A 27,165-nucleotide genomic window follows, 5' to 3' on the forward strand; every position below is an offset into this window, starting at 1 on the left:
TATTACTGCAGGAGTTGTATTCCAAAGCAACTGGGTCCCCCCACCCTTGATCCCATGAACTGGAGGTACTAGCACACTCATAGAACAAACTAATTTTGCCAACTACTGTCTCATAAGCAGCAAATCAAAGCTTAGTTAAGGGACCTCCTATTAACTACAGGTGGGGAATGTTAGATACTAAAAAGATAAATATTTAAGAATGAGGAAACAAGAAAAGAGACAAATAGTACATGCCCAAGGTGGGGGGGGGGAGAAGGTAGAAATATCTATGAACCAGAAAAACAACTATCATCAAATTAAGTTGCTAGTCTGCTAAAAAAAAAAATATATATATATAGTTCTCGATTTAAAGAGCCTGTTAGCCTCTAAAGCAGTGGTTCTCAACCTTCCTAATGCTGCGACCCTTTAATACAGCTCCTCATGTTGTGATGATCCCCAACCATAAAATTATTTTCGATGCTACTTCATAACTGTAATGTTGCTACTGTTATGAATCGCAATGTAAATATCTGATATGCAGGATGTATTTTCATTGTTTGCAACCCACAGGTTGAGAAGAGTCTAAACAGGGGTGGGCAAACTTTTTGACTGAGGGCCACAATGGGTTCTTAAACTGGACCGGAGGGCTGGAACAAAAGCATGAATGGAGTGTTTGTGTGAACTAATATAAATTCAAAGTAAACATCATTACATAAAAGGGTACGGTCTTTTTTTTTTTTTTTTTTAGTTTTATTCATTTCAAACAGGCCGGATCCGGGCCGTAGTTTGCCCACGGCTGGAATACATTGCTATTTATTCACTGAAAACAGGCCCTTGGGCTGTGAGCAATGTAGAGTTGGAATTTTTGAATTATAAGTGGTAATTAGGTTATAAGTTTAAAAACATTAATATTTAAGATGGACATTTTTCAGGATAATGAACTGGTCTGTGGTTTAAAAACTGTTTCTTCCTGCCCAGCTGGTGTGCTCAGTGGTTGAGCATCGACCCATGAACCAGGAGGTCCAGTCAGGGTATATGCCTGGGTTTCAGGCTCAAGCCCCAGTAAGGAGGGAGGAGCAAGAGGCAGCCAATTGATGATACTCTCATCATTGATGTTTCTATCTCTCCCTTCCTCTCTCTGAAATCAATAAGAACATAAAAACTGCTTCTTCCCCTCCATATGACGCTGCCCTTTAATACTATAACTCATAACCTTGATTGAGCACAAGCTGGTGTTTAACCTCTATGACATTTTTCCCTCCATGATTCACTAAAGACTGTTCAGCTTTGAATACCACCTTTAATTGTGTATAACTTGGCTGTACTTAGGAAAGTTATTAAAAATTTTGAATTCGGTGATAACTATTTGGCATTAGTGAATCCTGTAGATCAAGCATGTCAAACTCAAAGGCTAATACAGGCCAAGTAAATGAGGCATGTGGCCTGCGGGCCATGAGTTTGACATGCTTTGCTGTAAATAATTACAGAAAATTTACAATTATTTTTATGGTAAAATGTATTTAAAGCCTGAAGCAAATCAATTTTTAAAGTAAAATGTATTCTGGACCACAACTTCCTTTTATAGACTACAGATTAAAGGGCTTTTTCAACAGATATCACTCAGAAATGTCAATCTTGAAGAAATTTCTATTCCTAATTAACTTCGCTATTTTGTGTATCCTTAAGTCCTTGTTTCCATATACTCTGAAATTCAAGATCCCTAGTATGTCAATGGAAAGGTTACTAAGAAAATTTAAAAATTTATGAGGAAGGTGAGAGCTTTTATGATCTGAAATCTAAGAACAATATCTTATATTAAATATTTTTTATGGCTTAAAATATTATGAGTAGTACATTTGTCTCCTTTTTTTCCCCTTGACCTTCCCCCAGCCTCCCCTACATTAAGCTTTTAAAATAGACCACTTTCTTTTTTTACCAGAATTGCTGTAACACTAGGCATATCCAATAGCAACGACTCCAATTTTCCTGAAAATGACAAAAATTTACCTGTATATAGAGAACTCTCCAATATACTATAAAGAAAGATGAACACCCTAATGGGAAACCTCTGAGAAGGGACTGCAAATAGGGGATAGGAGGGAGGCAGAAAAAAAAACTGACTACCCTTTAGTACTTTAAAACTGAGAAAGTGAATTTTAAAGTAAAACAAACTGATCAACTATTGCATGTACAAAAATCCAATAGATTATTAATAAAGGGCAAACAACCAAATTTAATGGCCATTAAATACAGAAAAAGTGTTTTACTTAGCCAATGTGTACAGAAACAAAGTTAAACACATAAAATTTACCAAGTTGGTAAAAAGTAATGTGGGATGTGGGAATAGCAAAATTTATTATTGATAATTTGTGTAGTTTTTCTGGAGGGCAATTTGGAAATACTTCAGTATTCATATGTCTTGATGTAATTTATCCTTAGGAGATAATCAGAAATGTATGAAAGTAAGGAAATCTACCACAGGATTTTTTATAGCACAGGGTTCTTTAATAGTGTAAAAGTCAAAATAACTTAAAATTGAGCAAGGATATGGTTGAATAAATTAAGAGTTCCACACTATGCAGTGAGTAAAAATAACATTAAGAATTGGCCTTGAGAAAGTATGACAATATTTTGTGTGACAAAAACCATATTCAACTGCAGCCATCTATGTTCTTTGTGTAAAAAATGTGCACACACCCATAAGAAGAGGGAAAAAAAAGACTAAAGTAATGCTCCATTGTTAACTGGTTATCTTTAAGGGTTAGGATTACAAGTGATATTTATGTTATTTATACATTTAAGTTTTCTAAAAGAAGCATATAAGTTATTAGAAAAATTATTTTTTTAAATATATTTTTATTGATTTCAGAAAGGGAGAGGGAGAGATAGAAAGAAACATCAATGATGAGAATCATTGATCCTCTGCCTCCTGCATGTCCCCTACTGGGGATCGAGCCCACAACATGGGCATTTGCCCTGACCAGGAATCGAACAGTGACATCCTGGTTCATAGGTCAACACTCAACCACTGAACCACACCAGCCGTGCTAATATTTTTAAATAGAGTTATAGATGATAATAGGGTTCTACCAGACTTGCTAATCCACTTAAATTCAGAGCCCCCACCCAGGTATGGAGCAGCCATAATAAATAACATATACAATCATTTAAAAACACAATCAGTTTATTTGGATTTGGGACTATGAATAATTCCGTCTCTACTACCTGACCTTCTCCCACTATAATTTCTGAACTTAGAAGGGCTTGGACTCCGACTCCGGCTCCGGCTCCTGCTTCGGCTACGGTGGCTCTTGCTCCGGCTGCTCCGGCCCCGACTGCGGTCCCTTTTTCTTTCTCTACTTCGTGAACTGTGTCTTTCTCGACTTTTTGCTGTGTGTCTGTGAGACTTCTTATCCCTGTGGGTACTTCTTTTCCTCTCAGATTCTCCATTTCTTTTATAGAAACGGGCCGGACTGGGGCTTCTTCTCCTCCTGGGCCTGCCATAGTACTCATCATGGTGGCCCATTCTCTCTCTCCTCTCTGAGTTCCTACCAAAGGAAGAGCTAGACCGATCTGGAGACAGGTAGATGTCCCTATTAGCTTCCCAAAATTCATTGTTGGGATTTCTGAACACGTGAAGAAAGTTGCAGTGTTTTCCTCTTGGGCATTGCTGCATTTCATATAAACCTGCAATGGCAAAGTGAGGAAATAGCATTTCTTGCTGGCACTTTATCCTTTTTAGAAAGTACATTTCTTATGTTGGACATGACAGAACTATTTTCTTCTTTATATTATTTAGATAATATAAATTGATGTCACAGTTTTGGTTCTCAGAATTTCAAATATATTCAAGTGCTCTAACAAATGGCACTGTGAAAAGTAACGAATCAGAAATCTTAATTAGCCAGGATATCCCATTTCTCTACTGGATTACTGTGTGGCATGCAAATGACACAAGTGGTAACTCCAAGTTTTTCTAGGGTTTCACCATCCCACTCACTGACAATGTAGATCCCTAATTAACACTTTAAGAAGAAGATGGTAAACATTGGCCTAATGCTTTTAAATTTACCAAGTATTTTTAATATGAAAGATTCTTGTCAAAGTGAAATCCAGTTGAACAACTCAGAAATCTTTTTGGGGTCTTCAAAGTTTTTTTTTTTAAAGCAGTAAATTTCCCAAATATGTAAAACAGTTAAAATAGAAATACCTCCATACCACACACTATATACAAAAAGAAAGTTAAAATGGATGAGTCCTAAATGTAAGACACAAAACTATGAAACTTTGAAGCAAACATACAAGTAAAATCTTTGTGACATGTGGCTAAGCAATGGATTGTTAGATATGACAGCAAAAGCACAAGTGAAAAAAAATTAGATAAATGGGTTATCATCAAAATTAAAAACTTTTGTGCTTCAATGGTCACCGTCAAAGTGAAAAGACAACCCACATAATGGGAGAACATATTTACAAATCATAGATCTAATAAAGGACTTATCTGTAGAATAAATCATGAACTCTTACAACTCAATAGTAAAAAGACATGTAACCTACATAAAAATAGGCAAAGGATCTGAATACACATCTCTCCAAAGAAAATAGACAAATGGCCAATAACAAGGACACGAAAAAATGCTCAACATCACTAGTTAGTGGGAAAAATAACCAAACTGTTATTTTTGAAAAACAAAACACAAGTGAAATAGTCTCCTGCTTTGGGAGAGTCAAAGTCATACTCAGAATTACCTCAGTGAAACCATACTAGACTGCCAGAACTAACAAAAATAAACACCTTTATGGAGAAAACGGGTCCACTTCTTTCATCCCCCAAGCCTTTAATCTTAAGGTATAATGGTTCTTCTCGTTTTCCAAAGCAAGGGATTCCAAAATCTTTTCCCCCTCTTCAATAAGTGGTTTTTAAGTGACAGCATCCATTACGACCAGGTTGCCAAAGATTCAGACTTTGTAAATTATGTATTTTTAAATAAGAGGTGTTAAGCAGACACGTGTAAAGCAAAGAACAGTAAAGGATCAGGAATGTGCTCCCTTAAGACACAAATAGTTCCATCTCTTTGCTTCCGGTACCTTAGCAATACAGTTTGGATAAGCCCATCCAAGAGAAATAAAAAAGAACAAGGCCATCAAAATTGCTGGCTTCTCAAGGGACTGACTCATTTCCTGATTTGGGGCCACTGTCGATGAGTCAGTCTGACTGAATGTGCCCTCACCACATCCCACAGCTAGAATCAATCTACTGCACAAAAGCATGTATTTCAAGTAAGGCAAGGGATGTTACAGGTAACATTTTAGGTGGCAAAGATTCATTAGGGATAAAGATGGGGAAAACAACACAGCTTAAGTGAGGGGAGCCATCAATAGCAAACACCTCTGAAACCGCAATAAGGAAAGGTGGCTTCCAGGGCCACAACTTCTCAGGCTTCCTAAAGTATTAAACACAGGGCCCCAGCACTGAGGACGAGAAGACCCAATTCTGGCCCAACTCCGTCACCAATACACTGTGACTTCAGTCATATCATGCACAAAGAGACACACAAGGTCTGTTACAGATCTAAAATGTAATGTCTTTTATACAATGATCTCGGCTCATTTACTGTGTGAGGTAAAAGCTATGCTTGACTTCTTTAAAATATTATTTTTTTCACTAAAAATTTCCTTTTATATAACAGTAGAATAACTGGGGGGAAATCATCATGTTATATTTTACCACAAATTGCCATTTTCCACCGGGTCACTGGGCAGAATTCACACTGAAGCTGTCGTCCTGCATACCATCTTCCGTTAAACAGAGAAAAGGCTGCTTGGCATTCTTCTTCCCTTTTAAACCACAAATTAAAGGACACGCTTTACAGTAATGTTCTAATATGTAGATTAATGCTGTTGTTAACAAACCCTTTTATTCGTTTATTGTAGGACCTCCAAGCTTACTGCTTTTGTACTACTAAGAGAGTACTCATTAGAACATTCCAGCTGCTGAAGCTCACCATTTATTCAGGAACCCTTTTTACCAACTCTCTGAGAGGCTCTGATGCATGGAAACTGGCTTGAGTCAAAGCTTCTTAAACCAAAAGATGGGACCATTAAAAATGCAGAAGTGTTTCCCATTATCAGTGTCAATTATTTCTCAGTTAAGATCACTATTCTTATTACAATGGTTAAATTAACTCATTAGCCACGGTGTGGGCCAGGCAAACAACAAAACAAGCAGAATTGATACACTAACTACACAGAGATTACTTGGGGCTTCAATTCCTGGCTCTTTTGATTTATACTTTCCTCTATTCTACTTATCCCTTTCAGTTTGTATTTTAATTATTAAAATTATATCAGTAAAAAATTACTATATTACAAAAGATTCAAAACTATGTACTTATACAAAGAATGAAATCCAAATGTATTATTTTCAAATCCCTCCTATATTTCTATATCAGCTCTTAATATTTACGTTTTAAAAAAATACCATGCAGCCCTAACCGGTTTGGCTCAGTGGATAGAGCGTCGGCCCACGGACTCAAGGGTCCCCGGTTCGATTCCGGTCAAGGGCATGTACCTTGGTTGCGGGCACATCCCCAGTAGGGAGTGTGCAGGAGGCAGCTGATCGATGTTTCTCTCTCATTGATGTTTCTAACTATCCCTCTCCCTTCCTCTCTGTAAAAAATCAATAAAATATATTTTAAAAAATACCATGCATATGAAAGCTATTTTATTCCGTGGAAACAATCCCAGACACCAACATAGTCACAACACTATACTGTGACAAACTGTGAAGACATTTTATGTTCAGAATACTTACGATTGGTACTGAACATACACATTGCCCCTCAGATGAGGTTCTAAGTTGCAGCTGACCTAAGGAGCAATGAAGAATTCTATCATTAAAAAAAAAACTAAGGAAAAGAAGCCCTTCAGCCATTAAATACATTTTGTTCAGGTCAACACTATGAAAACTAGTTATTAATAGAAGATTCCAAAATCGAGGTACTACCCCACTCTCACGTCTATTTAAGGTATACTTCAGCACAGAGTGGTTTTGCAGGCCCCAATTAGCTGATTCCTGTTCATCCAGATCTTTCCCCCCCATAAATGTGAAATGTTTCACATATGCACAGAAATCGAGAAAAAAAAGCCAGCCCATCTACATACCACCCAGATTTAACACTGACATTTTCCTTTTTGACAGAGAATGTTTAAATATGTAAAACATTAAAGACCCAGCTGAATCTCTTCCATCCTTTTCTCCCTCCTCCATCACATACATAGGCGCTATCCTAAGGTTGGGCATATCCTTCACATTCCAAACATAAATACACACTTACACAAATATCCACAGTAACACATACACACACAGAAATGTATGTCCACTATGCATATATGGGCATACACATATTTATGTATACATATGCAAAGAAACATATATATATATAGATGATGTATAGCATTGCTTTGCACATATTAAACTTTTACATAAACAGTACTTATTCCACATCCTTTTTTCAAGATGTAATCCCATAAACTTAAGGACTCATTTTAACTACTGTATACTGAATATATCAAATTAGCAAATCAATTTGTCCACTCCTCAAATGACAGATATCCAAGGTGCTTCCAATTTTTCGTCAACAAACAGTGCAGCAGCCAGCATTCTGGAACACGTGTCTGTGGGTGGATGGATTTCCCCTGTGTGCATGACCACACAAGTAGCGTGCAGATTTGTAAGTTTACAACTTCACTAGGTACTGACAACTACTGCCCTCTGAAGTGGTTTTACTAATTCACACATCCTTGCCCAGTCTTGGTATTAAGAGAATTTATAATATTTTACCTGATAAGGTGTGAATAATCTGTCATTTTAATATGCACTGTTCCTATTACTAGTTAGGTTGAACATTTGTTCATTTGCCTTAGAAAATGACATATCTAATTTGGTTATTTCATTTTAAAAATATTTTTATTGATTTCAAAGAGGAAGGGAGAGGGAGGGAGGAAGGGAGGGAGGGAGGGAAACATCAATGAGAGAGAATCATGGACCGGCTGCCTCTGGAATGCCCTACACTGGGGCTCAAGCCCACAACCTGGGCAAGTCGAACCATGACCTCCTGGTTCATAGGTCGATGCTCAACCACTGAGCCACACCGGCCAGGTGGTTATTTTATTTTTTTATTTGGTTTTATATAATGGTATACAAAGGTCCTCAAATATTCATAGTAATGTTCAGCTTTTATTTTCAAAATAAATGTTTAATTTTACAAATTTGTTCTAGAGTATTTTTATTAGAGCACCCATCCAAAAAGAGGCAGGATCTGTTTGGGTAGCCACATCAGCTGTACCAGGGACCTTAGCGATTACTTAAGCCAATGGTTCTCAACCTTCTGGCCCTTTAATACAGTTCCTCATGTTGTGACCCAATCATAAAATTATTTTCATTGCTACTTCATAACTGTCATGTTGCTACTGTTATGAATCGTAATGTAAATATCTGATATGCAGGATGATCTTAGGCGACCCCTGTGAACGGATTGTTCGCCCGCCAAAGGGGTCGCGACCCACAGGTTGAGAACAGCTAACTTAAGCCAATGATTCACAAAGACCCATTATTAATTTTCCATGATAAATTTAATGTTTTGGAAATTTTCCTACTAAAAATTTACTATACAAACACCTTTCCATTTATAACTACCAATGTGATTAGCATGACCTAGGCTGATAAAATTCTAAACAAAAGAAAACAAATACACCATGGTTAGTAGGTGGCTAGTTGCAGGTAATGGTGTGATTTCCACTAACTGGCCTGAAGTTTTGTGTGTTGTTTTTTTAAATATATTTTTATTGATTTCAGAAAGGAAGAGGGAGGGATAGAAACAATCAATGATGAGAAAGAATCATTGATCGGCTGCCTCTTGCATGCCCCACTCTGAGGATTGAGCCTGCAACCTGGGCATGTGCCCTGACCAGGAATTGAACTGTGACTTCCTGGTTCATAGGTCGAAGCTCAACCACTGAGCCACACTGGCTGGTCTGGCCTGAAGTTTGAAAGTGGCTCCACCACTGACTTCATGGAGCAGTGTAATGTAGGGATCCCGAGAGGGAAACCACTAATGTTGTCCAATCCCCTCGCTTTTAGGATGAGGAAAAGGCATGGAGAGGTAAGGTGACATGTTCCAGAATGCAGGTCTAGCCAAACCCCACTAATGTGGCTCCATGCTGTGGGTAACCAGGCAATTATACTTGAGTGTTTATTGGTTGTGCTGAGAAGTAGTGCGAAGACAGAAAGGCATGCACAACAGAAATAAAAGGCAAAGGGGGGAAGAACATTTTAAAATCTTAAAATCGGTAGAAATAAGTATAGCTTTGAATTTCACAAGTGCTGCTGGTTAGCAGTTGCTCTACTCTTGGCTATTCCAACTGTTATTTCCAACAATCAGGAAAAAAAACAACTTTATTCCTATCTTTTCCCAAATTATGGGAAAAGATATGACATTTTCCTACCCTAACATAACAGAATCATTCAGGATTGGATCTGATCATTCACAAAGTAGGAGTCTTCACTGTGATAGGATTCCACTACCAGGTCCTGCGAGCAGTGGCTATTACATCTGACTTTCCTGTTGTCTTAATTCTGTGCAATCTGAATGCCTCTTTTTCATCCCATTTGCTGCACCACAAACCATGACTTTGGGAATACTATGTTCAGTACCGAAATTATCCAATGAATAAAAATAATGTAAAGAAAAGGAATCAAGACCTATGTTCCAGTGTACTTCCAAAAAAAAAAGAACATGTACCTGGGTTGGCACCATCAATACAATGCAACAATATAACAACAAACTCAGTAAGTGGAGTGGTATCACACTGTGCACACTGCAGCTCTAGGTGAGACCCACTACCCACAGAGGGAGGGAGGAAGGGAGGTACTGCATGTTCTCTACCATAGGTGGCCTTTAACTGAATGCTGGGACTACTGTCTGTAGGGACCTTCTGCAGAGAATTCACCAGCTAGGAGAGTTAGATCATAAAGGTACTGAAGAGATGAAAGCCTTTCCCATCTAGTCCCTGACACCCAGGAACTGTCATGCTAGTACATGAGTTCATGTAGTACCTCTACCAAGAGAGGGGACTAACATTCATTGAGTGCCTGGGTGGCCTACACAGGGCCAGGCATTGTACCACGGCACACACCCCCACCGAGGCAGAAAGCCTGTATCCTAGCTCTGTTGTCCTACTGGGTACTTCAGTGGGAAGTGACCCAATCTCCTCCTTCATGCGCACTGTGCATGCCCACCTTGAACTGGATCACCTTCCCCACGTTCTTGAACTCAGGGAGCACGTCCTCATAGAAGTCCAGGAACTGCTGGTAGGTCTCCTCTTCACTGTACTCCAGGCTGGCGTCAGGGTCATAGTCATCCCTTCTGCACTGCTCCATTCCAAATGTTGTAAACATGCTTCTAATAAGAAGGGTGGGGCTCGATGTTGGGAAATTGTGTTTACGTGAACACCTGCATATGAAAGGAAAGTTTAAATTCAGTAGTCCAATAGTTATAAATTACACATAAAGTGCTTGCGTTAAATTTGGAGATGGAGACTCAAGTAACTTGGCTGTTTTGACTTAATTGTGAAATAAATCCATTCAGACATCAACTTTCAATACTTAAGAAAACTGTTTTAAGACTGAGCAATATATTGATTCCCGTTAAAATGCAAAAATTATTTCCAAGTTCATTTGCCATTAGATACCCCATGTGGGACTTAGGAGGAAGGTGAGAACAATACAATCCTGGTTCTAGACCAGGGGTGGGCAAACTTTTTGACTCGAAGGCCACAATGGGTTCTTAAACTGGACCAGAGGGCCGGAACAAAAGCATGGATGGAGTGTTTGTGTGAACTAATATAAATTCAAAGTAAACATCATTACATAAAAGTGTACGGTCTTTTTTTTTCAATAGTTTTATTCATTTCAAACGGGCTGGATCCGGCCCACGGGCTGTAGTTTGCCCACAGCTGTTCTAGACAATCTTCAACTAACCTGATGCTTAGAGAATAGGGTAATCTAAGAGTTGCCAACTAATGGAGTACTTCAACCTCATACATGTATAACGTAAGTTTTCATGGCATTTTTACATTTTTCCCCTGTGATCCTTGCAAACTGTTGGGACAGTTGGGGCTCTGTACTTTGCAAAGAAGCAAGCACTTACCCAAGTCACATGGCTGATAATTAAGAAAGGATCCAAGAGATCTGAGTTAACCTACAGTTCATCAAATGGTATGGCAACTGTAATTAATTTTTATTTAATTGAAGAAGACTAACCATTATGAAGAACAATTTTCTTTTCATTGTGTAAACTGGACCAGTCCATACCTGAATAATTCTTTAAATATCTTTTATTTTTTTATTTACATCCTTCTCCTAAAATAAAATGAGGGGGGAGAAATGTACTTCACAATTCCAAATCATCAAAATTTTCCTGATTAGGTTTCTAGTTATAAAATTGATTAGGGCACAATTTTTAGGAAAAAAAAAAACCAACCCAGAACTTTTAGAAAGAAAAAAGCTGAAGAACTAGGCATGTGTTGGGAAAAATAATGGCCCTAAAATGACTAAATGTTTAACTCATCCTCACTTTCCATGTGTACAGTATGTACCTGTACACCTAGTGAGATACTGCACACAGAATGCCCACACACACCGTGCCTAGCTCAGAAATGTGTAGTCAGTGTTCATTAATGTGAAATGTTATTTTTCCAAAGGACCCGCCTAGATTATTCAGTTAGGGACCTTCTGATGAGATCCATCTTCCCAAGTACAGCTACCAACAGAACAAAGAGCAATGATTCAACCTAACTGGCAGTGTTAGCCGTGAATCAGAATTTTACAAGTATGAAGCACATGCAGAATTAAACAAGAAACGAATTTAACAAGGTTAACATCCTGCTCATGGGTTTATTACATCTAAATGAACTTGGTTTTAGTTCCCAAGGTGTCAAATGAGTGTTTGTGAGTTCTGGAACAGAGCCAAAGTTCCCATCTAGGGAAAACGTCCCCTTGGCCTGGAGATAGGCCATATAATCTGAGTATATTCAAGGCCAGCCCTACAGCTCCTACTGAACTCAGCTAAGATAAAAAGAGGTTTGGAAAAGCAGTCTAATGCTGTGGTACCAGGCCTGTGTGATTCTTTTGCACACGGATCATCTGTTCGGATTTCAGAGTGGGAGACCCATATTTTCAAAGTAACTCCCCACTTGGTCCTGAAGGTCAGCCATGTTTAAGAACCCCTTGTTTAGAACATGCCACTTACCCATTACTCAGATACTTAAATCAAGTAAGACTGGCACAAAATCACATACCTTAACATTACCTTACCCCAAGGACAGCCAATAAATGGTGTGGGTCTCCAAATGCCCCTCAGGTAAAGCTGACTGATGGCACCTCTTTTTCTATTTTCAAGGGAACACTCCAGGTACCACACACACTAGAAGTCTGGTGCACGATTCGTGCACAGATGGGGGGGTGTCCCTCGGCCTGGCCGGCCAGTGGGGGGGTAGGGGGGGCAGCAGGAGGTTGGCCAGCTGCAGGAGGTTGGCTGTGGGAGCACACTGACCACCAAGGGGCAGCTCCTGTGTTGAGCATCTGCCCCTTGGTGGTCAGTGCGTGTCATAGCTACTGACCAGTCAACCAGTCATAATAGTCATTTAGGCTTTTATATATATACACACATACACACACACACATACACACACACACACACACACACACACACACTGCAATTAGGCTGCAATCATTTATTGAAGGTCTCTGTAAGAAACATTCTCATGAAAATTACATATGCAACTGTTAACAAAACATCTATCAAAGTTACTGTTTACCTTCCTATTCAATGTCTTTACATAGTATTTAATGGGAGAAAATTTAGAATCCAATACCAGGAAAATTTCTGCCTTTCCAGAGATACTGCTCATTCTTCCTTTTTGGTAGGAACTATATAGCTCACCATCTGCCTGGGATATATTCAAATCCAGTGTCAAATATTCTGCACATTCACAGCCCACTTTCTCCTCCTTTCCTTAATTTTGATTTCTTTTATTTTATTAAACAGTGCAGGAGACCCTGAGTTTTCTTTATACCTCATGCATTTCCTTAGTGCAGGAAATGCATAAGGTATAAATAACTACTCTGATAAGTTTTACCTTTCATCAGTAATTATGTTCTTTTAGGAAGAAAAAAATAACAACCCCCCTCAAAGCTCTGACTCTAAAATATACCAACTCCAGAAAGGTTCTAGAATTGAACTGTACTAATGACAGAAACAAAACCAAAGAAATGCTTAGGCTACAGAAGTGCTGACTGATGATGTGACAGATCTCAACAGAAAAGAACAGTTGTGCGATCCAGAGCAAGTCCCTAAGGCTCCCTGTAAAAAGGGCAGTGTTTTTGTTGGAAGGGATGGTGCTGGATTTTGTAAATGCTAATTTCTTAGAATTTGATTTCACAACTCACCACTTGAACAATGAAAATATCCAAATTGCTGTCCTACTTTTTTTAAATAGTTGTGATGGTAAAATGTCATATGCCTATCAAAATATTAAGAAATGTTCCCAAACTAATCAGACCACTGTCAGTATTTCCTTGAAAAGACTCTCAGGGGTGAGTTTTGAGAGCCTGATAGGCCATAACCTTTTCTGCAATTAAGCACTGTCAAGTGATTTCCTGAAACTGCTGAGGACATTTTCCCTTCTATCTTATGCCCAACAGAAGGAGAATCCCAGAATCAGAAGACCACACACTTAAAATTCAAGGAAATGTTAGAGATATGTTTCAACAATGAGGAAACCTGCAGCTGGAAGACCTTAAATGCAATCTGGTTCAACTATCTACACAAATATAAACTCATGCTGAGTCTTAATTGCACACTGGTGTTTTACATTAATCATTATTTCTTGATGAAACTGAGCATACATTTGGAAAACACTTGTAAAAGTACAAAGGGAAATAAAGTTTCATTAGTTCCCAGTTCCTCAAGAGGAAACTTTCACTATTGACCAGATCCTGTGAATCCTTTCAAAGATCTTCTGGGCATATATAATCCTATTATAAAATATAAAAGGAGTTAACCACCCTGCATTTGGGACTCTCAATCCTGGGGGACATTAGAAACACTTGAGGACATTTCAAAACTAAGGCTGCCCAAGTCTCAGAGACTCTGATTTATTCAAATTGAATTAGGACATACTTTTTGTTACAGTTTTCTAGGTGATTCTAATGTGCATCTAGGGTTGAGGACCGTTGTTCTTAAAAAAATGTAAAATGGTATTAATGCTTAAATTTAAAAAGAAATAGAAGAGAAAGATAGAGAAGGTTCATATTTTCAAAGAAGGAAATTATCTCATGGCAGGGATAATTTTATGAATAAGATAAACACGAGAGACAACATACAGTTTCTCATCGAATACGTATGAAATTGACTATTCATATCCCTTTTTGGAATTAACAGGACATTAATATATGATTAGAAATTTTCTTCTGCAGAATGCATAGTAATAATTAGATTTTGCCTTGGGTGGATTCATTTATCATTATGAATTATTTACTTAATTTGAGTTACTCATTCATAAACAGGCCAAATTATAAAAATCGCCATTGCTTGGCATACAGTAGGTATGAAGACATCGCTAAATGAAGACATCAACACTTAATTTTCCACATGAATGTCTTTTTTCAAAAACACTGATGCAAAAGAGGCAGGGAATAAGAGTTTCTCAGAGAATAATGGCAATAATAGCAAAAAACACTCCAAGAGTGCTCGCCATTTGCCTGACACTGTTCTACCTGCTTTCCCTACATTCACTCATTTCAGCCTTAAACCCCTTATTAGAGGGTAGGGGTAAGATGTGTGGGGGGGAAGCAGAGAACAGACAGTGGGGAACTGGAGAAGCAGTAAGAACATAGCAGATGCCTGACTGTGAACACTTCAAACTCAAGCCCAAGTCACCTCTAAAAACAGAACTCAAAAAGCTCAACATTTTGAGGCACTTCATTCTGACATGATAAAGCAAAATTAGTTACCTATCTCCAAATCTGCAAGCTCCCGTTTTACTGTAGAATGGACAGTTAGCTCGATCTTTCTCCATTATTCTTACATCCGTGGGTGGTTCTGGGTTTTGCCATGTGGCACTATTTTCCAACTGTTGAAAATAACCATGATCCATTAAGAATTAAATGTTTAAAATGTATTCAACTGTTTTGGTCAAAAATAAAGATGGATTATCTTAGTAATATTAACACATTGTTTGCGGGTAGTTTTTATCACGCGCTAACAGGTGGCGTGGGCCATTTTTGCTAATTTTTTGCGCAAATGGCAACGTTCAGTAAAATTACGATAACTTTAGTTTACGTATTTATACGTTACCCGCATTCTACCGCTAGTCTATAAAAAACGTATTAATACTTGTCCCGCGCTCTACTACACTGGTAGAACGTATAAATACGTAAAACGTGTAAACACGTTTCCCGCATACAATGTGTTAAGTTGTACCATGTAACTTAAGTTGTAACATGTAATGGAGACTTGAAAAGCAATTGGGCTGAGACACAAACTGTGTGTCTCTCTTGGTTCCCAGTCACCACCCATTATCAGGCATCACCACAGCGACCAAGAGCAGTCACCAAGGTTTCCCTTTGTCCAGGCATTCTGAAAATGGCCAGGAGTTTTTAGAGCAGCGGTTCTCAACCTGTGGGTCGCGACCCCTATGGGGGTTGAACAACCGTTTCACAGGGGTCACCTAAGACCATCAGAAAACACATATACAATTACACATTGTTATTTGTGATTAATCACTATGCTTTAATTCTGTTCAATTTGTAACAATGAAATTGGGGGTCACCACAACATGAGGAACTGTATCAAAGGGTCGCGGCATTAGGAAGGTTGAGAACCACTGTTTTAGAAAACCACCACTGAGAGAAATCAAGGTTACTCTGAAGCAGGAAGGTAAAGGGTCCATTGGGGGGAGAGGGTAAGAGTGTATGCTGTTTCTTATTCATACATTAAGGAGTATAAACAAGTACAGCCCACAGGGGTGATTCAATACCATTTGCTTTTATTCACTGATTAACTTCTGCCGTTCTTGTTGTTACATAAATCAGAGGTGCAAAAGTGACCCCAGATATTTTAGACACGATCTACAGAGCCAACCGCAAAAATAACATTGCTGGAAGTATTGTTTTTAAAGAAATGCTCATCAGTCTCAAATTCTTAACGAAAGGTTTTGAAAATACCTCATTTTCAGCCCGCTCCAGCATCTTCTGCACAGCCTCCTACAAATGGTGCAAACATAGGACTAGTGAAAACCTGGAAGTCAGGTAAGTCACATCTGGTTTCTCTGGTTAAGAATCTCATGTGTAAAAATTTTAACAACCCATTCATACAGAAAGTTTTAGTTTCTGATTTGCTTTCTACAGCACTAATCTTCTGAAAAGATTTCAAAGTTGAGTTTTCATTCAAATAGGACATTTACTGGCTCAGATTGCAAAAATACTGAAAATATCTTAGAACAGTAACAGTCATATTTAGTGTATCTGAGCATATATGTCATGTTCTAGTTTTTAAGATGAGGTATTATGTTATAAAACACAAAGGTAGAAGAAACATCATAAACATTTCATAGATGCTAAAATGTGACATGAACAGTAGTAATTAGGATTGATGAAAAATCTCAAACTTTTCAATAAGGCAAAGGAAGTCCTGCAATATGCCAATAGATTTGACTTCATTGGCATTTAAACAAGTTTTTGAAATTATGGTCAACGGACTTTTCTTCCCTAGACCCTTAAAGCGTTACATAAAAGACTCATCTATCTAGCTTCTTTCTTAATAACTCTACCTGGTCATGTAAGAGTCCTTAGTAACTTAAAAGATCAAATGAAAACTACTTTTCCCCTACCTCTCACCCCATTTCAGTTCAAACTAAAAACCTACAAGTGTATGGCTTAAACTCCCCTCCCTTTCTTTTTTTTAATATATTTCTTTATTGATTTCAGAGAAGAAGGGAGGAGAGAAACATCGATGATGAGAGAGAATCATGGATCGGCTGCTTCCTGCACGCCCCACACTGGGGATCAAGCCCACAACCCAGGCATGTGCCCTTGGCCGGAACCGAACCTGGGACCCTTCAATCCGAAGGCTGATGCCCTATCCACTGAGCCACGCCAGCCAGGGCTCCCCTCCCTTTTTCCCCTCCCTGTACAATCAATCTACCAGCTAGAGTCCTATTAATTCTGCCTCAACACACCCCAAATCTGTGTACTTTTCTGTATTAAGCACTACCCTCATCCAAACCAACACCATGTCCTATCTGGAACAGCTGCCTTCTAACTGATCACCTTATTTCCACTTTTGCCTCCTTGCTCACTACCCGCTTCTTTATACAAAAGTTAGAATGCTCTGTTAAAGGTAAAGATATAAATTAGATGAAGTCACTCCCTGCTAAAAAACCTACAATGGCTTCCCATTACTTTTAATATAAAATCCAAATTCCTCCTTCAAATCCAGGTCTTACATGATCTGACCCTGCCCACCCTCCTGACCTTTCCACCTGCCACTCTTCTTTGGTCTCTGGGATTAAGGTACCCTGGCCTTCTTTCCACTCCAAGCACAGGCCTCTTCCCTCTGCCTGGACCCCTTTTCTCCCTGAGATCTCTGCACTCAGGTATCAGCTGACAAATCGGCTCCTCATAGAAGTCTTCCTTGACCAGGCAATCTAAAAAAGTACTCCCCTACCCTTGTCACTCTATCACATGACTCTGCTTTATTTCTTTACAGCACCTAACATGATCTTATAGCACTTAAAATAAGCTTTTTTTTTGCTTACTTATCATCCAGCTCTCCCCTCTAGAAAACTAATTCAATGAGAGCAGGGACATTTTTGATACTTTATCTCTATCCACTAGAGAAGTATCTAGCACAAAGCGGAAAGAGACTGCATAACCCTTTTATAAGCTTAGAATCTACTTCATTTTACCCCTTTCTCCTTAATGTCTCAACAGACTTCCTCTGAAACAAATGCCTTAGTATTTTTTTAAAAAGCCTTAGCTTTTATCTAATGCCAGAAAGACTGAAATTAAAGAACATTCTACTACTGAAATGGGAATTGATTACTCTCTATTAAAAAATGACAAGTTCCAAACAACTGCCCTGCTCCTAGAAAACTACTGTGGTCTTGTCTTAATCTGGAAAGCAGTGCTCAAATAAGGGTGTCTAATAAAACTTGCACTGGAATTAACTGATAGCCTGAGCTTGAGACACAAAAAGCAAAGGTCAAAAAGGCTGCTTCTACCCATCATGACTAGGGTGTAAATAAATGCATTTTCCCCATGATATAGTGATTTAATTACCCAATTTTATACTAATCAAACCCAGCAATATTACAGAAAAGATACATCCTGATGAATGACTCAGGAAAGATGAACTGTGGTATCTTTGAAATAAATACACTGTTAAGGAACAGCAACAAAATATACCAGATCTTTAAAAAGAATCCTGAAGATACAGACAGGAAATATGTACATATAACCTTATAAATTTTTTTAAATGAGCAACTATGTATTAGCTACAATTGTATTATAGCCCAAGATAGAAAGGAAGTCAAGATTTAACAACAACAAAAAAACCTTCCTAATTCCTCAAAATTTGAGTTCCAGATTTCTTTCTATCAACTAATTCTTGCCGACATGTCATAAGCAGTTAACTCTTATAAATCAAATGTGAAAACCATACAAAGTATTATTCTGTAAGTCAACCCATATTCAACAGCATTTGCTCTACAGTGGTACATAGTATAAAGCAGGGGCCCACTGCCTGTTTTTGTAAATAAAAATAAAGTTTTATTGGAACATAGCCACAACCATTCATTTACAGAGTATCTATTGGCTGCTTTCACGGCACACTGGCAGGGCTGGGTGTTTGCAACAGACACCGTATGAACCATAAAGCCTAAAATGTTTACACTCTGGCCCTTTACAGAGTTTGCCCATCCCTGGTGAAAAGGGTAAGATGGGTAAAGCTGAAGAAAAACCTTAATTAAAGTATCCGCCAATGCACAGATGAAAAACTCTAGAGCACCAGAAGCAAACTCTAGTGTATACTTCACTAAAAACATGACTCTTTCTAAGCAAAAAACTGGAGCCCAAGCCCTGCTGTGCCTATACCTTAATCTTCAACCCCATCACTTGCCACATCAGCTCACTAAGAGGATACGCAGTGCGTTTATCCTCCTGTGACAGGAATCACCTCTCTTTCTCTCTTCTCTTGTAGCTTCTGCTCCTCCTCTTCTTTCTCTTTTCTCTGCTGTTCTTCCCATTCTTCCTTTAACTTTCTCTTTACAGGGGGGAAAAAAGGAAAAGTAATATTTTTTTCAGACTTACTTTTTAAAACATTTCACATACAGGGCAAATAAAACAATTTTTTACACCATTGATAAAATGAGTGATATCCATTTTTTTAAGATCAAGATATATAACTCTTAATGAGTTTTGGGTTAACTAGTCAACTGGTTGTCTGATAATACTGTACCTCCTGTTCTTCCTGCCGTTTTCTAGCTGCCTCTTCCTTTTCCTTCTTTATTCTGAATTCTTCTTGTGCCTTCTGCTCCCGCAGCAACCACTCCTCATGTAATTTTTGCCTATAAATGTGATAATGCAATCAAATAAAAGAAATGGGCAATAATCTACAAATACACACAAACACACATAATAGCAAATAATGGCATGTTTGAAAATGATTAAACTATCACGAAAGACATTTTCTAGAAAGCAGTTAAGTGGGAGTAAGAGGGTCAGAAGACATGAGTAATGATCTTAGAAAAGCACTACACTTACTTCAGCAACTGTCTTCCTAGAAGGCAATAGCTTAAAATCACTACTACATTTTGTATTTGTGACATTTCTCACATAAAACAATGACACTACAACTTTCCCTGTCGGTTGACCATAGTGATGTTTAGATGCCAATAAAGCAAGTAACAAGTTTCAAAGCCACATATAGCTTTTCACATTCAAAATGTATTACCCTTCCTATTCTGCACATTCTAAAAGTGGCAATTGCAGGATTGCAGCAGTAGGGAAAAATGGCATCTTCTGCCATAAGCCTTTGGACTGCTACTATATACAGTTAAGAGACTCCTGTGGTTTGTCCCAAGCACTGAAACAACTGAAACAAGGAAAATAAAACTAAATCATCATGTCTTTAAAGTGAAGAAAGTTAGTTTTAAGAAAAGATGACAAGGAGTTATAAAAATAAATTAGCAGGTGTCTAGTTTATTTTAAAAATGACCAATTATAAAGAATGATGCTATCTTAAATTGGTGTCTTGGACATCAAATATCACAAGTTTCTAATTTAAAGATAGGTTATGGCTCAAAAGTTTATTAGCCAATCGGGGGTGTTTAGAATCCAGATTGCATTTCCCCATGGAATCTCGAAATGGGAAATGAAATATGAGAAATTGTTCTACATCTCTTCAGCAACATTAGGAGTTAAATAAGGTTTTATGTCTAGGGACCTAGTCACAATTTCAAATAATCTATGGGGAAAATATATTCCATTTCCAACTGCAGATTCTAGGAACACGTCTTTTAGCCATGATAGAGACTGGCATACTGCAAATGTTCAGAGTTTTACATGGATTTTTGACTGTGCAGGGAGTCGGTGCCCCCAACACTCATGTTGTTCAAGGATCAACTGTGTAACAGCACTATAACAGAAATCTATAATAATAAGAACCAGAGTTATCACAGCACCTCTTATCTGCTAACACTATGTTAAGTATTATGCATTTATCCCAATTTTATGAGGTAGGTACTATGATTGACTTTATCTCTGTATTTAAGGCAAGGAAATTGAAGCTTAGAGATTAAGCAACTTGAATACAACTACTAAGTAGCAGGGCCAGGCCTGAAATGCAGATCTGGCTGAATCTACTCCATGTTCCCAATCACTATTACATTTTTTTCTGTTTGGCATTTTGATCAATTCATCTAATTATGTGCTTAGGTAGATAACAGGAATTAATTATAAGAAGCAACATTTCTAATGAACATACTAAATAGAGAGTGTCTATAAAGTTTTTTCTCCTTTTAAAACATTTTTATTTTTTTTATTGTGGCAAAATATACCATAAAAATTTGCCATTTTAACCATTTTTAAGTGTACAAGTGAGTAGCATTAAACATTACTATGTTTAACTTAAACAAAGACAAAACTACCCCCTGAAAAATACTAGAGAATAAAACACACAATATTTTGGCATCTTGGAATGAGGGAGGCCTTTTTTAAGTCAGACACCAAGGCAAGATAACATGATAACAGTTGACAATATGAAAATCAAATGATGGTAATTAATGCTGTAAGCCAAGTTAGGATTGATGACAAATGAGAAAAAATACACATCACACATATGACAGATAAAGAATATTCTTAATCAAGTAATAACATTGCTCACACAACAAACTTAAAAAATATGTAACAAAAGAGAAATATGCAAGACTTAAGCAAGCAATCTATAAATATGTAATAAAATATATAAAAAGATACTCAACCCTACTAATTAAGAAATGTACATTTGAAACAATGAAATACAACTTTTGACTATAGGAGTTTATAAAATTGATAATACCTAGTGCAAGTGAAGGTATGGGGAGATGGGCACCTTGATTCACTGTTGGAGGGGCTGCAGACTGCAAACTGGGAAGCCCTTCCTACCTGCCCATCTACATTGTATGTGTATTTATCCTTTGATCGCAACCATTTCATTTCCAGGCATTTTCCTAAGGAAATAACAGGACAGTTACCAAGGATATATATGGTCACTGCAACTTTTAAAAAAAATCCTCACCAGATGACATGTTTTCCATGGATTTCAGAGAGAGAGGAAGGCGGATGTGAAAGAAAAACATCAATTGCATCCATATGCTGCCCAACCGGGATCAAACCCACAACTGAGGTACATACCCTTGACAGGGAATCCAACCTGTGACCCTTCAGTGCTCTGGCCAATGATCTAACCACTGAACCACCAGCCAGTGCCTTTTTAAATACAACTTTTTATATAATAGTAAAACCCTGAATGTAAATTAATAGTACATAGTAAGCAAATGTTAGTTAATAGTAAATTACTTACATGTCCATTAGTAAATTTTAAATTATGAATAAAGAATAAATTATGCTATATCTATACAATGAATACTATGTTGCCATTGAATTGGTTGAATTGGATCTCTGCATCAACACTAAATGACCTACATATTTAGCAAAAAAAGCAATGTACAGAAAACATATAAATATCATCCTATTGTAGAAATACATGTACACTCTCTCTCTTACATTCTTTTTTTTAATACTTACCTGAAGATTTTTTTTTACTGAATTTTAGAGAGGAAGGAGGAGGGAGAGTGACAGAAACATGGATTGGGTGCATCATGTAGGCACTCGACCAGGGATTGAACCTAAAACCTGGGTATGTGCCCTGACTGGTAATCGAACCCATGACCTTTTGGTGTACAGGACTATGCTCCAATCAACTCAGCCACACAGGCCAGGGCTCTTTTTTACATTCTTAACAGTGACTATCTTTGGGTGTGGTGAGTTCATTAACGCCCTTTCACTTTTTACACTTCTTGTTTGGATTTTTTTCGAAAACATTTATGAATTAGCAAAAACAGAAAAATACTTCCATTAAAAATATGACAACATCTAGTTATAGCCTGTCAGCTAGAGATTTAATTATCCAAGGTATTTTATAAGACTTATTTTGGACAGGGTGCTAGAAAAAAGACTCATACTCCTTAGTAAAGACATAATATTCAAATGAAATAACTGGCTTCACAAGAAGTGCTCAGTCTATGCTGACCTCTCTATCTCCAACAGCTTCTCTTCTTGTTGTTCAATAAAAGATTCCTCCTCTTCCTCCTGCTTCTTCTGTGAGAGTCCTGGGGGAATTTAAATGTTTTATTAAACTATCTGAGAACAAAACCTTAGTCAATATTACAGGGAAAAAATACAGATACATTCTTTAATTTTTACATTTATGGTATGGTCCTGTTTTCAAAACTTTCCAATAATAAGGCTCTAACTGCCCAACTTTGGTACAATCTGAGCATCAAAATGAAAAGGGGTCGCGACCCACAGGTTGAGAACCGCTGGACTAGACACTGCCTAGACCAGTGGTCGGCAAACTGCGGCCCCTTGAGTGTGGCTCTTCCACAAAATACCACGTGCGGGCGCGCACCATACAGTGCAATTGAAACTTCGTGGCCACACTCAAGGGGCCAAAGAGCCGCATGTGGCTTGCGAGCCGCAGTTTGCCAACCACTGGCCTAGACACAGCCAATATGCAAAAGTATCTGTTGCCTGATTTGCTCAACTCCTCATCATGCCTCAAACCAAGCTCACACACTCCAGGTGATCACTAAAAGTTTTGGGTGTAGCCTATTCTCTACATATATGTATCCTTGCATATATTTGATCATACAATATATCTAACTGTATTATACATGCAATTATGTATGGAATCATGCCAGTTTTACAACTTGCTGACAAGGCAGCTCATTCCAGGTTATTTTAAGTAGAAGCTGGTGCTAAAGAGACTACGTGTAATTGAGAGGCCGACATTTCAGAAATTTCTACCAATCATTTGTCAACTCACTCTTATAGCAATTTTTTAGAATACCTCTATAATCTAACCTTCTGGGCACTGTTTACCCATCTAATGTGTGCTATAATGAACCGCCTCTCCACAAAGGCTCACTCCCAACGCACTCTGCAAAGTCAAAGGGGATTAAAAAAAAATCCAATGCAATACAAACAACAGCTATAGGATTTAAAATGGAAAGAAAAAAAGTAAGAGGTTTAAAAAAAAGTGTTAGAAGAAAACAGGTTAATAAAGGTAGCTGAGAACTTTAAGGGGGTGGGGAAATCACTAACAGCATCAATAACTTGAACTCACCCTGTTTTTCCTTTTATCCCTGATACTTTATCCTGCCTCTAGTGGACCAGTTTTAAATGAATAAAAAAGGAGGTGCTAACAAAGGTTGCAGTTAAACACACTTTTTCCATTCTAAATATCCCAAGCATTGCCTCTAAATCAAGCATGTCAAATTCGCAGCCCCTAGGCCACATGCGGCCCACGATGAATATGTCTGTGGCCCAGCCAATATAATGGCATGTAAGAAATCCTATATAATAAAAGGCTAATATGCAAATTGACCAAATGGCAGAATGACCGGTCACTATGATGTGCACTGACCACCAGGGGGCAGACGCTCAACGCAGGAGCTGCCCCCTGGTTGTCAGTGTGCTCCCATAGGGGGAGCACTGCTCAGCCAGAAGCCCTGAGCTGAGCTCATGGCTGGTGAGCGCAGTGGAGGTGGCGGGAGCCTCTCCCACCTCCACGACAGCGCTAAGGATGTCTGACTGACAGAGACTGACATACATCCCCCAAGGACTCCCAGACTGCGAGAGGGCACAAACTGGGCTGAGGGAACCCCCAAGTGCACGAATTTTGTGCACTGGGCCTCTAGTGTTTTAATAAAAATTCCATAACTTAATTTTTACAATATTCTGTTATACATAATTATTAATAATGAACTACAACATCGCTAATGACTGATTACTAATCATGTTGCATTCATTCCCCTTACGTGCAGGCATACCATTCTCTCCACTGATACCAGCAGCGAATATTTTAGCAGCCAATGGCCATGTCATTAGTCTTGGACTGACTTTTTTGGTGTGCGCAACAGGAAATACTGCTCTTTCCAAGAACAAGAAAAATAGGTTTATTTGTGTTACGCTTATTAATTTGTGCAGTAATTCAGTGTCTGGTAAAGTAATGTTCAAGAAAAAGATATTAATTTTTATTAAAATGTTCTATTATTTTATGTTAACGATTACGCATTTATTGCAACCCTTTGTATTCAGCATATCTCTATTGAAATAAACCTACGTTTCTATGAAAATGGATGCTTTTGGTTTTTTTGCAGCCCACATAAACTTAAACCTTCTTTATTTGGCCTGTGTTAGCCTTTGAGTTTAACATGTTTGCTCTAAATAATTACTAGGCAACTCCAGTGGTAAATAAAACTTCTATGGCTTTGTTTCTCAAGGCCCAAGAATCCTAGTTACTTAAGGCCAGGGTCTGTGAACTTCAAGAATTGTCAGGATAACTTAATAAGCATATTCTGGATAATCTGTACAGCAACCATTATAACTCAGTAGTCCAATATGATTTCAGTGCTTCCATCTACATTTGTAACTACTATATAATTTTATAACTAAGTTAGTAGTACTAATTTCATTATATTAAACAGAGAGGTTTAACATATAAATGTTAGATTCGCCATGTGAAGGACAAATGATACCATGGCCAGTACAGATGAATGTTCCACAGTATTTTAACAGAAAAATAACCACAGGGCAATAGTATTAGTAATAGGATTTCAAATTCCAATCAGTGCCATATTCATGTTGTATCTGTCTCCCATCACCTGTAACATCACATTAATATAGATGTGATTTTTACTGGATGTGTAATTTCACTTGGTTTTGTATATATATTACTTATAGTTAAGTAAGAGTTTGGTAACTAGTTTTATACTTATATATTTCAATAACGTATCAATAACAACTTGAGTCAACAAAGGGTCTCTTATATTACTAAAGTTTGAGAGAAACTTGCAAAATGTCTAAAATCCTCAACTCCTGCTGGTTTTGCAAAGAAAAACATTCACCGAATACTTAATACGTGCAAGGGCTGTGCTAGCTGCTGTAATTCATGATGTGTGCACCTGTAATATTTGATAGTTCCTAAGTACCTACACACAATCAGTGGGTGATGATTCACCAAGACCTTTTCCTCCTCTGCAGTACGGTAACAAGGTTTCCGACATGGGTCTAACATAACTTGACTTGGGAAGCAGGAGCCCCAGCAATTCCTACCAGATACAATTCTCAGCATCCTTCTGACAGGGGCAAGTTAAGAGGGCAGTGGGAGAGCAACTTCATTCATACACAGAAAACGGAGTAAGAGGCCAGTTACCTGAGTCTCTCAATCGAGCGAGTTCCTGACGGCGTTTCTTCCGTTTCTCCTTCTTCAGGGCGGCCCTGTACTTTTTGTGGCTGCGAAAAGCAGACAAGCACACTCGGCGTCAGTGGCCGCACCTGAGGCGCTGCCTGCCTGGGCTCCGCTCTCCTCGGCGCCCAGTGACAGGAAATCCCTCGGCCGCTCGGGAGTGAAATCTTGCTTCCCGTGCTTTATTTACAGAACATGCATTTGCCATCCCTCGCCCTTTCCCGCCCAGACGGCAGGTGTTCTCATCCCGCCACCTGCTCTCCTGCTCACCTCCCGGAGCCCACCGAGAGCCCACCGACATCCGGGACAGGAGAGCGTCCCGGGAGGGCTCGAGCCGCCGCGGCCGCCGGCTACCTCCCCTTTCCTTCCTGCTTGCACACCCTCCATGCCAGGCTCGGCCCGCTCCGTCCCCTCTTCTAACCAGCTCACCTCCCTCAGCACAACTTACCTTAGTTTGTCCGGAAGCATCACCGCCTGGGGCGCCGCCATGTTGCCGGCGCCGCCACGCCCACAAGAGCCTGCCCGGAAAGGCGGGCTCCGGGGAGCGCGCAGCTGCGCAGCTGCGGACGGAACCACGTGCCCGGCGGTCGCTCCGGAGCGCGGGCGTGCCTCCGCCCAGACGCACCCAACATAGAAAACGGGAGGTTGCCGTCGCTGGCGCGTCTTCCGAAACCCTGCACAAATAAATGTCTCCTTCTCGAGAATCGCTATGCCGGCCTGCAAGGATCTCTTCCCTCCTACCGCTCTCGACACCATAGTGGAATGGCTTGTGGCCATGAGGTTAAAGTGACACTTCTTCCTCTTTTCTCCTCATCCTCCCCCCGCCCCCAGCTCGCCTTGCTTCCCAGTCCGACTTCCCGGGCTGCGCCTCCTGCCGAGACTCCACCAATCAGCGCCTCAGACCAAGCTCCAGACTCACCCCTTTCCATTCACATCTGCGGGCTGCAGAGGTGAACTTAACTCCCTGGTCTAGCTTTGTACCTCTGGCCTCCAAATCAAAATTACTGAGCTAGCCGATTACTAAACTGCCCCGGCTTCCCCTAGTTCCTCCTTG

At 39.0% G+C, this 27,165-nt stretch overlaps 1 protein-coding gene across 1 annotated transcript; it reads right to left on the reverse strand.

Moving 5' to 3' along the window:
• Positions 1-3,144: 3,144 nt before the first annotated feature.
• Positions 3,145-26,912, reverse strand: ZRSR2 (zinc finger CCCH-type, RNA binding motif and serine/arginine rich 2). The gene is made up of 11 exons (XM_036303988.1): positions 26,560-26,912; positions 26,079-26,158; positions 22,893-22,971; positions 19,560-19,668; positions 19,278-19,364; positions 16,268-16,306; positions 15,056-15,174; positions 10,280-10,493; positions 6,794-6,849; positions 5,708-5,817; positions 3,145-3,666 (listed from the first exon to the last, which is right to left on the reverse strand). The coding sequence occupies exons 1-11, from the start codon at positions 26,886-26,888 to the stop codon at positions 3,164-3,166; spliced, it is 1,725 nt and encodes a 574-aa protein (XP_036159881.1). The 5' UTR covers positions 26,889-26,912; the 3' UTR covers positions 3,145-3,163.
• Between the last annotated feature and the right edge of the window lie 253 nt (positions 26,913-27,165).

This window comes from Myotis myotis, unplaced genomic scaffold, assembly GCF_014108235.1.
Source record: "Myotis myotis isolate mMyoMyo1 unplaced genomic scaffold, mMyoMyo1.p scaffold_m19_p_4, whole genome shotgun sequence".
NCBI lineage: Eukaryota > Metazoa > Chordata > Mammalia > Chiroptera > Vespertilionidae > Myotis > Myotis myotis.